General features: G+C 41.7%; 1 protein-coding gene across 1 annotated transcript in view; it reads right to left on the bottom strand.

The window, feature by feature from the left end:
* SACM1L (SAC1 like phosphatidylinositide phosphatase) overlaps positions 1 to 15,078 on the bottom strand; it is a 127,344-nt gene that overhangs the window by 23,181 nt on the left and 89,085 nt on the right. The window contains exons 13-14 of the mRNA XM_088445703.1: positions 10,881 to 10,979; positions 7,582 to 7,720 (exon numbers count right to left, since the gene is read on the bottom strand). Of these exons, the coding sequence (XP_088301829.1) occupies positions 7,582 to 7,720; positions 10,881 to 10,979 (238 nt within the window). The remainder of the gene's footprint in view (positions 1 to 7,581; positions 7,721 to 10,880; positions 10,980 to 15,078) is intronic.

Raw genomic sequence — 15,078 nt, 5'->3', positions numbered from 1 at the left:
TGGTCTCCGAAAGAAATACCCATTCAATCGAATACCTTGACGGCATCCAGTGACACGATAAGAGGTTTGTGGGTCCCCACGTTTTATCTATAAATGCGTGAATAACCACCGTAAATTTACTGCCGTGGACTTACCGGGCATTAAACCTGTCTGATCAGGATGAATCAATTGGGTTATGACCCGGTTAATCCTAGAGGTCAATATTTTTGCCAGGATTTTTACATCTGTAGTAAGGAGAGATGTAGGTCTGTATGAGTGTCCTGGTAGGATCTTTACCTGATTTAGGTAAGACAACTATCAGTGCCTCAGACATAGAATTTGGCAGCATATTATTTACGTAAATTTGATTACATAGCTCCAATAGTTGAGGTAGAAATGTTTTGTTATGTTTTTTGTATAACTCCAGGAGGACCCCATCTAAGCCAGGGGCTTTACCATTTGTAAATGATTTTAGGGCTACCTCTACTTCCTCCGGGGAGAGTGTCGGGAGTGATACAGTAGACAGAAATTTGCACACCTCCGATTGGGTATAGACCAACCTAGATTTGTAAAGGTCACGGTAGTATTTAAAGAATTCCTCCACAATATCTGGGGTGCGCACATATTCAACATTATCTGACCCAACTAATTTTATCACTGTATTAGGTGACTGTTGTTCAATTCGGGTCAAGTTAGCTAGATACGAACCGGGTCTATCACCTGATGCATATTGCAAATGTGAATTAAAAAGTAACTTATATTGGGCCTTGTCCATTAAACAATCCTTCCACAATTTTTGGGCATCCCACCATGCTTTTTTATTTAATTCTGATCCGTCAGCAATATAGGCTAACTCCAATGATTTACATGTAGCCTCCAGATCCATTTCAACTTTTTTATAGGAAGACTTCAAACCAGCAACTCTTCGAATAAGAGAGCCTCTGAGAAATGACTTAAAGGTGTCCCATATAACTGCAACAGATGCAGTACCACTGTTTAATTCAAAAAATTCTTTCCACTCCGCCTCCAACTCCGCTCTAGAGCCCATGCGTGACAGCCAAAACTGGTTAAATTACCAAAATTGTTGGCCCTTCTGACCCTCTAAGTCTAAACTGATTGTTATTGGGGAGTGGTCAGCAATCCCCCTGGTCTCATATGTTATCTTGTGGATTCTTGGCAACAAATCCAGTGTAACTAAAGCCAGATCAATCCTGGTAAATGCTGAATGTGTGTATGATAAGCAGGAATATTGTCTCTCAGAGGGATACCTTATCCTCCAGGCATCAAGTAGGCCCATTCCCCCAACCATATTTGAGAAACCTGCTCCCCTCCCTTGTGTAGCTGGAGCAGACATTCTATGTCTATCTAATAGAGGGTCTAGTATGTTATTAAAGTCCCCCACGCATAGAGCAGGTGTTCCCGGGAATACGGCCAACAATTCGGCGACCTTTTTGAGAAAATCATGGGAGTACGGTGGTGGGATATATACCGCCAATAATTATAATAAGGATATAGAATTAATTTTACATTTTAAGAACACGTATCTACCCCATGCATCACACTGCACCTTTTCCAAAAGGAACTGGACAGATTTCCACACTAAAATAGACACACCTCGTGACGCTGAAGTATATGAGGAGTGATATGTCCATCCTATCCAAGGCTTCTTTAATGACAACAATTTCCCACCCGTCAAATGAGTCTCCGTTAGACAAATTATATCTGAAGCATATTTTTTCACCTGTCTGAACACTAGCGATCTCTTAACCTTATCATTCAAGCCCCTCATGTTCCAAGCGAGAACATTAACATTGTGTGAAGCTGTAATTCAGGTAGTTATGAAAATATTTAAGCATCCATGAAATCATATGAAGAACATGTATATGACACCACACAAAAATAGAGAGAAGCCACTATATTTGAAAAGAAAAAAATAAGCAATCTATCCCATACAACTAGCATGAGCCCATCCCCTATAAAACCCCCACCCTGTATACCAGACCCAACGTAGGCATGCCTTGTACCTGAACACCCCTATCCCACACTACTAAACTAAACTAGGCAATACCAATCGAGTATATTACCTTACTTATCAAAAAAAAAAATAGATGGAGCAAAATATATAATGACTAAAGAACAAAACACATGGAAGCCTCCGAACAGGGAGTTTTCCCCCGGGAATATAAACACGTCTTGAAGAAAATACAGTATGTATCAACCGGCGTCTAACTGGCAGAGAACAAAAAAAAAAAAAAAAAACACATATCAATTTACCCATATGGGACAGAATGGTACAATCACCGAAACACAGTACCCAATTGTGGATAAATCAGGCCCTTATTTAAGTATAACGATTCGTCTACATCATATCAATACCGTTATAGCATGAACCATAGACACTGTAGCGGGAGTGCATTATACAATAATCTTGTAACCACATATAATTGGTGTAGCTCAAAATAGAATACCAGGATATCAGTCATTAGCCAGTGCTTCCCTGGCTGGTCTGCGGCGGTCCATCCACAGTGCTGCTTCCCTCGGAGTCGTGAAGAATTTGGTCTCACCATCAGCAATTACGCGAAGCTTGGATGGGTATAACATGGCGTATGAAATATTAAGATCAAAAAACCGCCTTTTAATCAGAAGAATTTGGGCCCTTTCTTTTTGTACTTCCATAGCGAAATACGGAAACACGGGTCCCGTTCCACTGTAAAGGGCCGCTAGTGCGGGCCAGTCTAAGAACAAAGTCTCGGTCACGGAAATGTAAAAACTTCGCTATTAGAATACGTGGTTGCGCCCCACATGGTGGGGGCCTAAATGGCACCCAATGAGCTCTCTTAATTGTGAAATAAGATGAGAAAGAGGTAGATCCGAACGTATCAGACAGCCATTTTTCCAGAAATTTTTCAGGATTGATTCCCTCCTCCTTCTCTGGCAACCCCACAAAACGGACATTATTACGCCTTAGGCGTCCCTCCATGTCGGACATTTTCCTCTGTACAGAGACAAGCTGGGAATCCATAGAGTCAGCACGGATGCTTAATGGTGTCATTCTGTCTTCCAAAGTGGAAGTGCGAGTCTCCACCTCACCAACTCTCTTACGCACACACTGTAGGTCATGGTGTATAATTGAGAGATCAGACTGTACCTTCCCGATCTTCTCTGACAACCTAGTCTCATAGGCCGTCACCGCCTCAAGAACACGTTGAAGCGCAGCGTCAGACTGCTCAACTGAGGTTACTGATTCTGCAGTGGATGTAGGAGGGGATTTGTTTCCCTGTGCAGCAGAAGTGGATTGGGCAGGAAGTATTCTGGAAAACTTTTCCAGTTTAGCTGGAGCAGCTAAAGTCAGCCGTCCTGTCCCCGCAATCGCCGCTCACTGCCGTCACCACACTTTCCACTGGCCCCACGCCGGTTTTAGATCCCGGGGGAGTGATCAGGATATAGGAAACAGATCTAGTGGTCCGGAGAGCTCAGCCAAGTGCGTGTTACAGCATGCTCTCCGTGGCCACGCCCCGTGGGGATGTTTTTCAGCGGCAGGAACTGGGAGAATAATCAGGATAGAGGGAAAGATGAATGCAGCAATGTACAGAGACATCCTGGATGAAAACCTGCTCCAGAGCACTCTTGACCTCAGACTGGGGCGACGGTACATCTTTCAGCAGGACAACGACCCTAAGCACACAGCCAAGATATCAAAAGAGTGGCTTCAGGACAACTCTGTGAAAGTCCTTGAGTGGCCCAGCCTTGAATCCAATTGAACATCTCTGGAGAGATCTGAAAATGGCTGTGCACCGACGCTTCCCAACTAACCTGATGGAGCATGAGAGTTGCTGCAAAGAGGAATGGGCGAAGCTTGTGGCATCATATTAAAAAAGACTTGAGGCTGTAATTTCTGCCAAAGGTGCATGTAATGAGCAAAGGTTGTGAATACTTATGTACACGTGATTTCTTAGTGTTTTATTATAATTATAATGGGATATGGGGTATTGTGTGTAGAATTTTGAGGACAAAAATGAATTTATTCCATTTTGGAATAAGGCTGTAACATAACAAAATGTGGAAAAAGTGAAGCGTTGTGAATACGTCCCGGATGCACTCTATATGGACCATATATGTTTGGATACAGCTTCTTTTCTTTCTGGTCTGACAAGATGGTGCCAGTCCTCCATTTAGGTTTGGACCCTGGTTACAACAGTTCCAGTTTATTCGTTTTGGGGGCGTTTGCCTTGGGTCTGCAGTTTTCAGGTCAGAGGTCCAGGAGGAATTTGGAATAAGGCTGTAACATAACAAAATGTGGAAAAAGTGAAGCGTAGTGAATACTTTCCGGATGCACTGTAGATGAAAGCTTTTTTAGCATTACCCACCATGGGAAGGTCTGATGAATCTATTCTAGACTGTATACCCTCTGCCAATTTATCAATCCATGCCTCTATGGCCTTTTTTGCCTAAGCCACAGACAGGACCGGCCGCAGAGCTGTCTTTGAAAGCATAAATAAGGATTTCAATATGGCCTCCATCCTACGGACCATTGAATCCCTGCCGTATTTAAGTAGGGATGGCTGTTGCCAATCTAGCAGTAGGGGGATCCATCATGGGCAACACCCCCACCCCCCCTCAAGACTGTATCAACCTGCAAGGATACATTAATTTAAAACCCGGCTGAAGCTTATGCTTTTTGTCCAGCTTTAACCAGGCCTCTCCCAGGACATCAAAATGTGAAAACGCAGGAAAAGAGCATGATTATTCTTCCATATGAAGAAAGCAGAGGAAGTCCCAGCAACAGTAGGGACTTCTTTCAAGATTTGTAAAGACTGGCGAATAGTCATAATCAGATCCTGAACTCCCACATTATCCAGCAAGCCGTCGTATATGGAATACTGTGTACCATACTGGAACATGTCTCAGTAACCCTGAGAGGCAGAGAAGCCTCCAAATCTAACCAAGTGAAAGGCTACACACTAGCAATACTCTCTGCGTTACCATCACCGTGAGAAATAGGACTGGCCAAAAGCAGAAGTGGGCAAAAACCCACTTCTAGTTTCCAACAGAGACATGTTAAAAATGTGGACAAGCTTCTGGCCAATTGAATTTTTGTGGTTACCACCACAGGCCTATCCCCCTGGACATTAAAGTCGGATGTCTAAGAGAAGCTGCTGCACCATTGTTGAGTCTGAATACTCTCCCCCCAGCAAGGTACAGTACATCCCAATAAAACCTCACACAAAAGACAACAAACAAAAGCCTCCTAACATCTTTGTGCCTCTCTTGCAGGTGGTGAAGATGGGAGGGATTAATAGGGATGTTAGTTTCAGCAACCATATAATTAACTATTTAGTGCCTACTCCTTAGCCTTCCCACTTAAATCCATCGTTTCCAGTGTCCCCCAAATAAGACGAAAGAGAAAAAACATTTTTTTTAACCCACCCAATACTTTTAATGACTGGAACAGGAACTTCTCCTTGGCTTTTACAGAGGGTGTGAAAAAACAGATGTAACACACCTATCACTGAAATGGATATATGAAAATACATACAGAACACGATTACAAAATATAAACGGTAAAAGAAGTGACTCAGGTGTGATCATATAAAAGCGTAAATGTATTTCCGCTAATCAACACAAAGTACTCAATATGCTGGAAAAAAAAAAAAAAAAAAGGCCAACAATTTGTCAAAATAGGGGAAGATTATTCACTTTAATGATTATACAATTTCCTTTGTCATTTATCGATTGAATTGTTCTTGAACTAAACTATTTTAAACTGAGGCAATCAAAGAGCACATTGCACCACAAACCAGGATCTTCTACGGGTGTAGTCTAAAAAGTTCCTGCTACTGAACAGGTACAACTTCAGTCTCCAAAAGGGACATTTTTCAGTTCCATTTTTAGACAATCATATTGGATTTAATTATTTAGGCGCTTCAACAGAGTGGGTTAAATAAAGCAATAGATATGTGCACAATATATAAGCTTACATGTTGTCATCATTGCTCTTTTGTTTGTAAACCACATTTATTTATTTGAATGAATGAATCATATATCAGACATAGGGCCATATTCAATTAGGTGCGAAAAGTCAGTTTCTGCGGAAAAGTATCGCAAATTATGTAATTTCGCTATGCGAAAAGTTTCCTCCATATTCAATTCCTAAGACTTTTCGCCGATGCGGATACTCAATGCAATGGGACCTGCGAAAAAGTTTTGCCTATGAATAGGTGTAAAAAAAAAAGTGCACAATTGGGGTTTTGGGGTGCAAAGCTGCGGGAACCACCCTGCACCCTTGGGACAGGCCTCCAAAAGGTAAACTGCGGCAAAAAAGTTAAAGAAAAAGAACAAAGTTGGGAGATAAAAATAAAAACTAGCGAAATAGACTCTAGGGGGGCCCCCATGTATGCCCCAGGTGTTTGTAAGTTTGCAGGTGCTTGCGGCAGGTGGTTATTTTACAATTTTTAAAACTTCACTATAGCAACTTAAAAATATGCTAGCACCTATTTTCATGTACCCCAAATTTGCTGGGACTACTTATTTTCACAAAAAAACCTGCTAAATGCTATTCTTCACCACTTATGCAAAGACGCTAAATAGCTATTGAGAGCATTTAAGTACCCCAAATACCTTCAGCAGGGCTATTCGGGGGTATCCATAGTGATACCCAATGTTAGTGCATCTTTTGGGAGGTGTCAGCCTGATTTCCCCAAAACTGACAGTACTTTTAGCATATTAAGAGTTTCGCTGGGTCTCGTTTTCGACGATTTCTAATTGAATACGGGGAAGAGAGGGCACTCATGAGATACATTCTCGCATTGAAAACCAGCGATGTCAGTGAAAAGTCCGGCATGCGAAAAGTACGGGACTTTTCACCTGGAATTGAATATGCCCCATAGTAGTAAACAGGTTTGCCTGGCTTAAACCAAATGTTTAAAAAATAAATAAATAAAAAATACTCTGTTCAACCTTGGAGGAGTTTTTCTTTCTTTTCATGCTTTAAAGATAAATTTGGACTACCTAACTCACACTTTATGTATTTGAAGGCAAGACACTATGTCACCTCCTTTTCTCCTGCTATTTGCATAATAAATGATAACAATGTTCTGCTGTCCTTATTATCATTTGTTACTTCCATCTCGTGTAGAACTAAATATCTTTATTGGGACCTCCTCACTGTTGACAAAAGTCAACTATGGGCTCCATTATCACAAGTATTTGGTCTAGAGATTTTCTAGACCCACTTACTTCTGTGGAATCGTTAACTAAAATGGAGTTCACTTTAAAATATCTCCCATCTGCAAATTTTCAAGAAGTACATTTTCACACTATTCATAGAGCTTATATAGCACAAGGACAACGCATGCAAATGGTAGCGGGTGAATCAGGTCAATGCCCTAAAATGAGTGTGGCAAAAAGCACTCTTTTCTCATAACTTTCTATATTCGATACTAGCATAACTGAAATATCAATTTTTCTTTGACTAGTCCAAGTATATTTTATGAAGCATACTAACAGCTGTGTGCACCTATATATGTTTTTTGGTAGATGTGTGGACTTTTTGGCGACATGAATCACCACTTTTTCAATAAATTAATTCAATAAGTGTCATACCTGTAACTGAGCTTGGAGAGACCGGTGTGCCAACAGACTTTGGATAACATTTGTGCGATCCAAACAATCCATGCAATTGCTTCGGAATATTCCATCTTGCTGCATTAACACTTTCCCTTCAGAGTCCACCATGAAATAGCTAATGTAAATAAAAACATAGAAACAGATATACCTCTATATAATTTATATATTAAAATTTAAAAAGAGTATTCACCTTCCTAAATTTACTACATTTAACTGAAAAAGCTTCAGTTCTATAAAGGCCCTGATTTTCGAAGAAACACAGGAGAAATGATCTAGTTGAGTGACTGGAATGCAGAATAGGTAACACAATGTAACTTGTTCCTCCTTAAATCATGGGTACAGAAATGGGTATATTTAAATACATTTAAGTCTAGAGGTGAAGTTGTGCTATATTCTGAGCCCTAGCGCTCGCTCCTCTAGACTGCTTATGTGATTTGGTATGTCTACAATGAAGCAGTTTTGATATTCATACACGTCACCAGCTACAAAACAGACAATGAACACTGAACTAATATAAAGGTTCCATTAAAGGCGCCCAAGCTAGAATACTGGAGGTGCAACTTTTAGCTCTGTATATTCACTGCAGTGCTCATTCCATTAATCTAGCCCTACAAGACACAGTTTCAGATATCCCCCTCATGCGGAATTATCTAAATGTTATTAATGATCTTGACATTATCCTAAAAGTTTCCCCAAAGCGAACAGCTATGTTTGAAAGAATAGCAGATAATTTAGGATAAGGAGGTAAAGATGCGTTTGTCTCCAGACCTACAGTATATGTTCAACACGATGGACTGTACGAACCACAGCGGTAAATGCTGTGCTTGCTTTATATTCAGTAATTTTACAGCTCATGGAAAATCTAAAGGATTATAAAGATGCTTCCTCCAGCAAAGCCCATCGCTTTTTCTTACAAATGGAAAAAGGAACTTGCTTTTGTGCAAGAAGACCTTCACACTCACTGAAATCTGAGTATAGTGCTCTAGAAGGAAACTCAGACTGTATGAGGTGCAACTGAAGACATAGCTTTAATTTGGAGGTTTTCAAGAAACTTACAGCCATGGCAAAAAAGTATTGAGAATGACACAAGTATTGGTTTTCACAAAGTTTGCTGCTTCAGTGTTTTTAGACCTTTTTTTCAGATGCTACTATGGTATACTGAAGTAAAATTACAAGCATTTCATAAGTGTCAAAGGCTTTTATTGACAATTACATTAAGTTTATGCAAAGAGTCAATATTTGCAGTGATGACCCTTCTTTTTCAAGACATCTGCAACTCGCCCTGGCATGATGTCAATCAACTTCTTGGCCACATACTGACTGATGGCCACCCATTCTTGCCTAATCACTGCTTGGAATTGTCAGAATTCGTGGCTTTTTGTTTGTCCAGCCCCTATTGAGGATTGACCACAAGTTCTCAATGGGATTAAGGTCTGGGGAATTTCCTGGCCATGGACCTTAAATGTCAATGTTTTGTTCCCCAAGCCACTTGGTTATCACTTTTGCTTTAGGGCAAGGTATTCAATCATGCTGGAAAAGGCATTGTTCGTCACCAAACTATTGGAAGAAGTTGCTCTTGGAGGATGTTTTGGTACCATTCATTAGGCGAAATTGTGAGTGATCCCACTCCCTTGGCTGAGAAACAACCTCACACATGAATGATCTCAGGATGCTTTACTGTTGGCATGACACAGGACTAATGGTAGCGCTCACCTTTTTTTCTCCGGACAAGCGTTTTACCAGATGCCCCAAACAATCTGAAATCCCTGTACCTGCAGAATATCAGTCTGTCCCTGATGTTTTTCCTGGAGAGAAGTGGCTTCTTTGCTGCCCTTCTCGACACCAGGCCAACCTTAAAAAGTCTTCGCCTCACTGTGCGTGAAGATGCACTCACATCTGTATGCTGCCATTCCTGAACAAATTCTGCACTGGTGGTATCCCAATCCCACAGCTGAATCAACTTTAGAAGATGGTCCTGGCGCTTGCTGGGTGTTCTTGGGTGCCCTTAAGCCTTCTTCACAACTATTGAACCTCTCTCCTTGAAGTTCTTGATGATCCGATAAATGGTTGATTTAGGTGCAATCTTACTAGCAGCAATATCCTTGCCTGTGAAGCCCTTTTTGTGCAAAGCAATGGCGACTGCAAGTGTTTCCTTGCAGGTAACCATGGTTAACAGAGGACGAGCAATGATTTCAAGCTCCACCCTCCTTTTAAAGCTTCCAGTCTGTTATTCTAACTCAATCATCATGACAGAGTGATCTCCAGCCTTGTCCTTGTCAACACTCTCACCTGTGTTAACGAGAGAATCACTGACATGATGTCATATGATCCTTTTGTGGCAGGGCTGAAATGCAGTGGAAATGTTGTTTTTGGGATTAAGGCCCTGATTCAGAGCCGGACGCTCTGACCGAGCGCTCACTCTGAATCAGGACCGGGCTATTTTTTTTGAACGGCTTCCTGCCCGCTCGCATAGGTTTAGACACCCCTAAAGGAGGGTTAGGGTAGGGAATTAGGTTAGCGATACTTACCAAAAAGAACAATCAGGATTTTCACCTCTGCTGGGCTGCCGCTGTCGGCAGATGGCCGGCGGTAAATCATACTGATTCCATTCAGACAAGTTTGTTAATCTGTTTGATTTAAACAACTTGTCTGAATGACACTTTTTGTCCATTTTCCAGGGTTTAGGAGCAAATGACTTATTGCTCCCATACATTACCAGATTTTCATTCAAACCAATTAGTTGGATGAAAGCTGAGCTTCCTAAACACAGTCCTCAAGGCTACCCAACAGTTCAGGTTTTAGAGTTAGCCAGCCTTAAGGCCCCCATACATCAGTGATGGATCGCTGCGTTCCTGCAACCCGGCATCGCAGCATCTGTGCAATCTAACATGTTGGATTTCACAAATATGCGGAACCCAATAAAAAAATTATCATGATTGACACATCGGTGAAATTCAACATGTAGAATTTCACCGATCCTGCGATGGATCGCAAATCATCAATGGCCGCCTGTCGGCATTTCCGACCAGCGGATCGGTATTTCCAATTCGATCACAGGACACGAGATCGGACGCCTAATGTCTGGGGGCCTTTAGACTGCAACAAAATCTTAGTGCCTTAGCGACTCAGACACACCCTGCAAGATGGAGCATCTAACGAATGGTATCTTCTGCACACTGACCGAATAAAGAACAAAAAAGTCCACAGAGGTGAACTGAAGTGAGAACATCAAATAAAGGTTTAATTTAATTGTAATTATTTTGTAAATAACTCACCCAAAATCTTCTTGGGTTTCAGTTAGCTGATCCACCAAAATCTGTAGGCGATCCCAACGCATTCTGCTGCATTCTTTGTGGAAATCAAATGCAAAATATCTATAAAATAGAAAAAAAAAGAAAATTTAACAGATAGTAAGGAAATAGCAATTTTATGTAATTAAAATACGGACAGTTAATTAAAATAAATATTTTTAGATCATATTCAGAAACAATAATTTTACTCCTATCATCACTTTTTCGTTAAATGATTTACAATACAGTTTGTCACTTTATGAAATACTAATTAAAAGAAAAACGCAAGTTTGAATTTTACTAGAAGCATAATTAGTACACACAGACACACCTGCTCTGAGAACAGAATGTGAATATACCCTGAAGCTGCACGATCAACTAAAAAAACAGATCCCTGGACTCTTCCCATTTAGTATAGTCTATGTTAAGTTAAGTCCCTCTAGTCTAAATGGTTTTTAGGAGGTGAGCAAAATTACTAAATCCAATAACATGAATAGGTTATCATCACACATAGCTGTCTACATACAGCAATTGCTGAATATCATTATCATTGCATGTATGGCAAGTATATTTTTAGTTCTAAAGTACTCACACTCTGCTAAATCCTGCTCAGAGTCTTGCCATCTCTTTAGCTGCCAGAGTATTTTATCAGTTTACAAAAACAGCCATTGGCACCCTACCACTGCACACAGTTGCTCCAGTTGGTAAGGTGGCACTTCTGGGTATGTGTCTTTCATGAGTAGATCATAGCTTCTGTGCTTTATATAAAACAGCTCATTTACACTATAGTGCATCATTTCCAGCATTGTATTATATAAACTATGCTCTCTACTTTCTCTATGTTTATGTATTCCAGTGTGTAACATTTGAAATTAAAAATTGTCATATTGCAGAAAGGAATGGACTACTAAGGGATATTATCTTCCAAAATTACTACTTATTACTGTTTAACTAACTGGGATAGCCGGCGTTGCCTGAGTTCAAGACTGGACCCCAGAAGTACAAACGCAGTCTTTATTTGTTTAGATTGTCATCCCCTAAAACCCCATTCCATTAATCCCAAAAAAGGACACCACTGTTTGCTAACATGCAACTACCATGGGTGCAACTGCTATGGTGCCTGAGCTGTCTCTGTGGCCTGCCGCTCCGCCTGCACCCAGTCACGCACACAATTTGGGTCAGTACAGTCAGGGCCGCCGAGAGGGGCCCGGGTGTAAGCAGATGGCACACGGGGAAGCGAGAGGCTGCTACTGGGACATGGGGCGGTGAGTTACATAATGTGTAAGGGGCATTACTGTAAGGCATAATGTTATAAGGGGCATTACTGTATAGCATAATGTGTAAGGGACACTACTATTGTGTGGAATAATATGTTCTATGGGGCACTACTAAGTTGCATAACCTGTAAAGGGCATTACTGTGTGGTATAATGTGTAAAATAACTTATAAAGGGGTGACAGTACATCCGTGGACATTAAAGAAAACCTTAAAACCGTAAATACAGGAATAAATAATAAGCGAAGTATTTTGGTCCGCCTGTGGAAGTTCATTCAAACTGAAAGGAGAAGGACTCCGGGGGTTTGGAGAAGGTAAGGATAGGGATGTACCCACACCAACCTCTCTCGTCTCCATTTCAAAAAGGAATTGCGTTGTCGTTATAACTTTGGCAAATGGGGGAGGGGAATGGGATTTCCAGTGCTGAGCTATAGTGGCTTTAGCAGATATCAGAATATGGCCAAGAACATAGCGGTCGGATTTAGGGATGGAGGCTGGGTACCAGTGGAGAAGAGCGAGGGAGGGGTCCAAAGTCAGGGTGAGACCTAGAACATCGTTGATAAGAGTAAATCCTTCTTCCCAGAAGGGGCATAAAAAAGGGCAATCCCAGAAGATATGAAAGATAGAACCTTCAGATTGCCAGAGGTGCCAGCAGAACTTTGAAACTGTGGGCCAAATTTTATGCAACCTAGAGGGGGTCAAGTATAGTCTATTTAGGAGTTTTACATACATTTCAATATGGTTAGTACATTTAGATATTGAGAAAGAAGAGAGATGGATAGTCCCCCATTGTGAGAGGGTAAAAACATGTTGGAGGTCTGTTTCCCACCGGAGTTGGGCAGGGGATTTGACTGTCAGAGCTGTGGGAGACAATATGGAATACCAGTAAGATATAGCCCCGCTAGAGGAGGGTTTAGTGAGTTTACTCAGAATTTGGTTTGGCGGGATTTGGAATCCAATGGGACCTGTATTCATCAGGGCATACCAATGTGTAAGTTGGTGGTAGTAAAACCAGGCTGAGGGTCCTAATGGGTTGATAGCGCAAAGGTCTATATATGGCAAAATAGAGGACGGAGAAAAAAAAAGTCTGCTAGGGACTTTGGACCTCATTCAGAGTCAGTCGTTGCGGCCGCACGGTCGTACGCCGATGTTCACTATACTGCGCATGCGTAAAGTTCGCAATACGCGTGCGCAAACTAGCCGCTACGATTAGAAATTTCTCTCTCCTTGAACACAGCCAGGTCGGTAGTTTGAGTGACAGATGGAGGCGTTTGTGGGTGGTAACAGGGGAAGGTGCTTGAAAACGAGGGAGTGGAGATCTGAACGCAGGCGTGCCTCATTATGCGAATAACGTTTTATGGGAGTGCATAATTAACAAAGTAGCGTCATGGCACATGTGACATGGGAGGTTTTTACACTGACATGATCGTACAGCTTAAGAGAGGGTAAGGTCAACCTTAAGCTCTACAACCAGTTCCGATGGTTCCCGATGGTCTCGATTAATCCTTATATGCCCGGAGATGACGTGCAATGCGTACGAGAAGGGGGCGTATTTTTTTGTCTTCCGACCACTTCCTCCCCTTGGTCGGCCAACTACCGATCCGAACTTAGGGACGCAACTTGCGAGGGAATAATTTGAATATCCGGCCCCTTTTCCTGTACGACCGTGCGGCCGCTTCGACCAACTCGGAATGAGGTCCTTAATACCTAGGCTCAACCAATAGGACATATTAAGGCTGGGCAACACTTTGTCCAATGCCTGAAGAGAAATAGTTCTAGTGGGCAGGGTAAATTCAAAATGAGCTGGGAGGTTAAGATCCCAGACTTTTAAAGTAGCGAGGATTGCTTTAGGGAATTGGGGAAGTCGTGGTCGAAGTCATTGGGGCATCCATAGAAGGCCAGGAAGGGGAAAACGTCAGAGGAGAGCATTGCTCTAGGTCTACCCAGGATTTGACAGAAGGGGGAAGGAACCAATCGCATATTTGAGAGAGAAGGGCTGCCTCCTGATATCTGGTCAGATCAGGGAGGTTGAGGCCTCCCTGGGGATTAGAGCGAACAATACGACTATAAAGTCATTCTAGGGGCTTTACCCTTCCACACATAAATCATCAAGCGGCGCATCTGATACAATAATTTACATGGTATAGCATACGGAATAGCACAGAATAAATACATCAATTTTGGTAACAGCATTTTGAACGCCGCTATATGGCCTAACCATGAGATCTCGTGGTTCATCCAGGCAGTGGTTAAAGAAGACTGTTGTGTCAGGAGGGGAACATAATTTTCATTAACAGCAGCATTAATAGAGGACGGTATGTAAATTCCCAAATAAGATGGGGAAGAATTCTTCCAAATAAAAGGAAAACGTCTCTTCAAGGAACATAGAGATGGAGGAGGAATATTAATGGGTAAAGCTTCAGTTTTCATAACATTTAGTTTATAATAAGAAGCTGCGCTGTAGCTGTCTAAAATAGTGTGGAGAGGTAGCAACGAGATCTCCGGGTCAGTTACAAACAACAAAACATCGTCTGCGAATAATTGTGAGAGGTGTCATAAATGGAGAGCCCTGAGAACTTAGACGACTGGCGGATTTTTTGGGCAAGGGGTTCTATGGCCAACACATATTAATGGGGAAAGGGGAAACCAAAGTGACAAGTGTCTCCTCAATTTTTCCAATAAGAATGAGGAACTTACCGTTCCCATCTTCTATCTTCCTATGTAACACAAATGGGGTATTGGCATGAAACAATATGGCAACCCCATTACGTTTAAGTGGACTATTAGCAGTGTAGTATACAGGGTATCTATGGTCGTTAAATATAGGGGGGGGGGGGGGCTGAGGAAGAGAAATGCGTCTCCTGGAAAGCCACAATATTAGCCTTATGGTGATGGAAAGTAGAAAGAG

This window comes from Taudactylus pleione, unplaced genomic scaffold (assembly GCF_031769625.1).
Source record: "Taudactylus pleione unplaced genomic scaffold, aTauple2 ptg000386l, whole genome shotgun sequence".
Classification (NCBI taxonomy): Eukaryota; Metazoa; Chordata; class Amphibia; order Anura; family Myobatrachidae; genus Taudactylus; species Taudactylus pleione.
The sequence above is the reverse complement of the archived record's forward strand: the minus strand, read 5'-3'. Positions and strand labels throughout refer to the sequence as shown.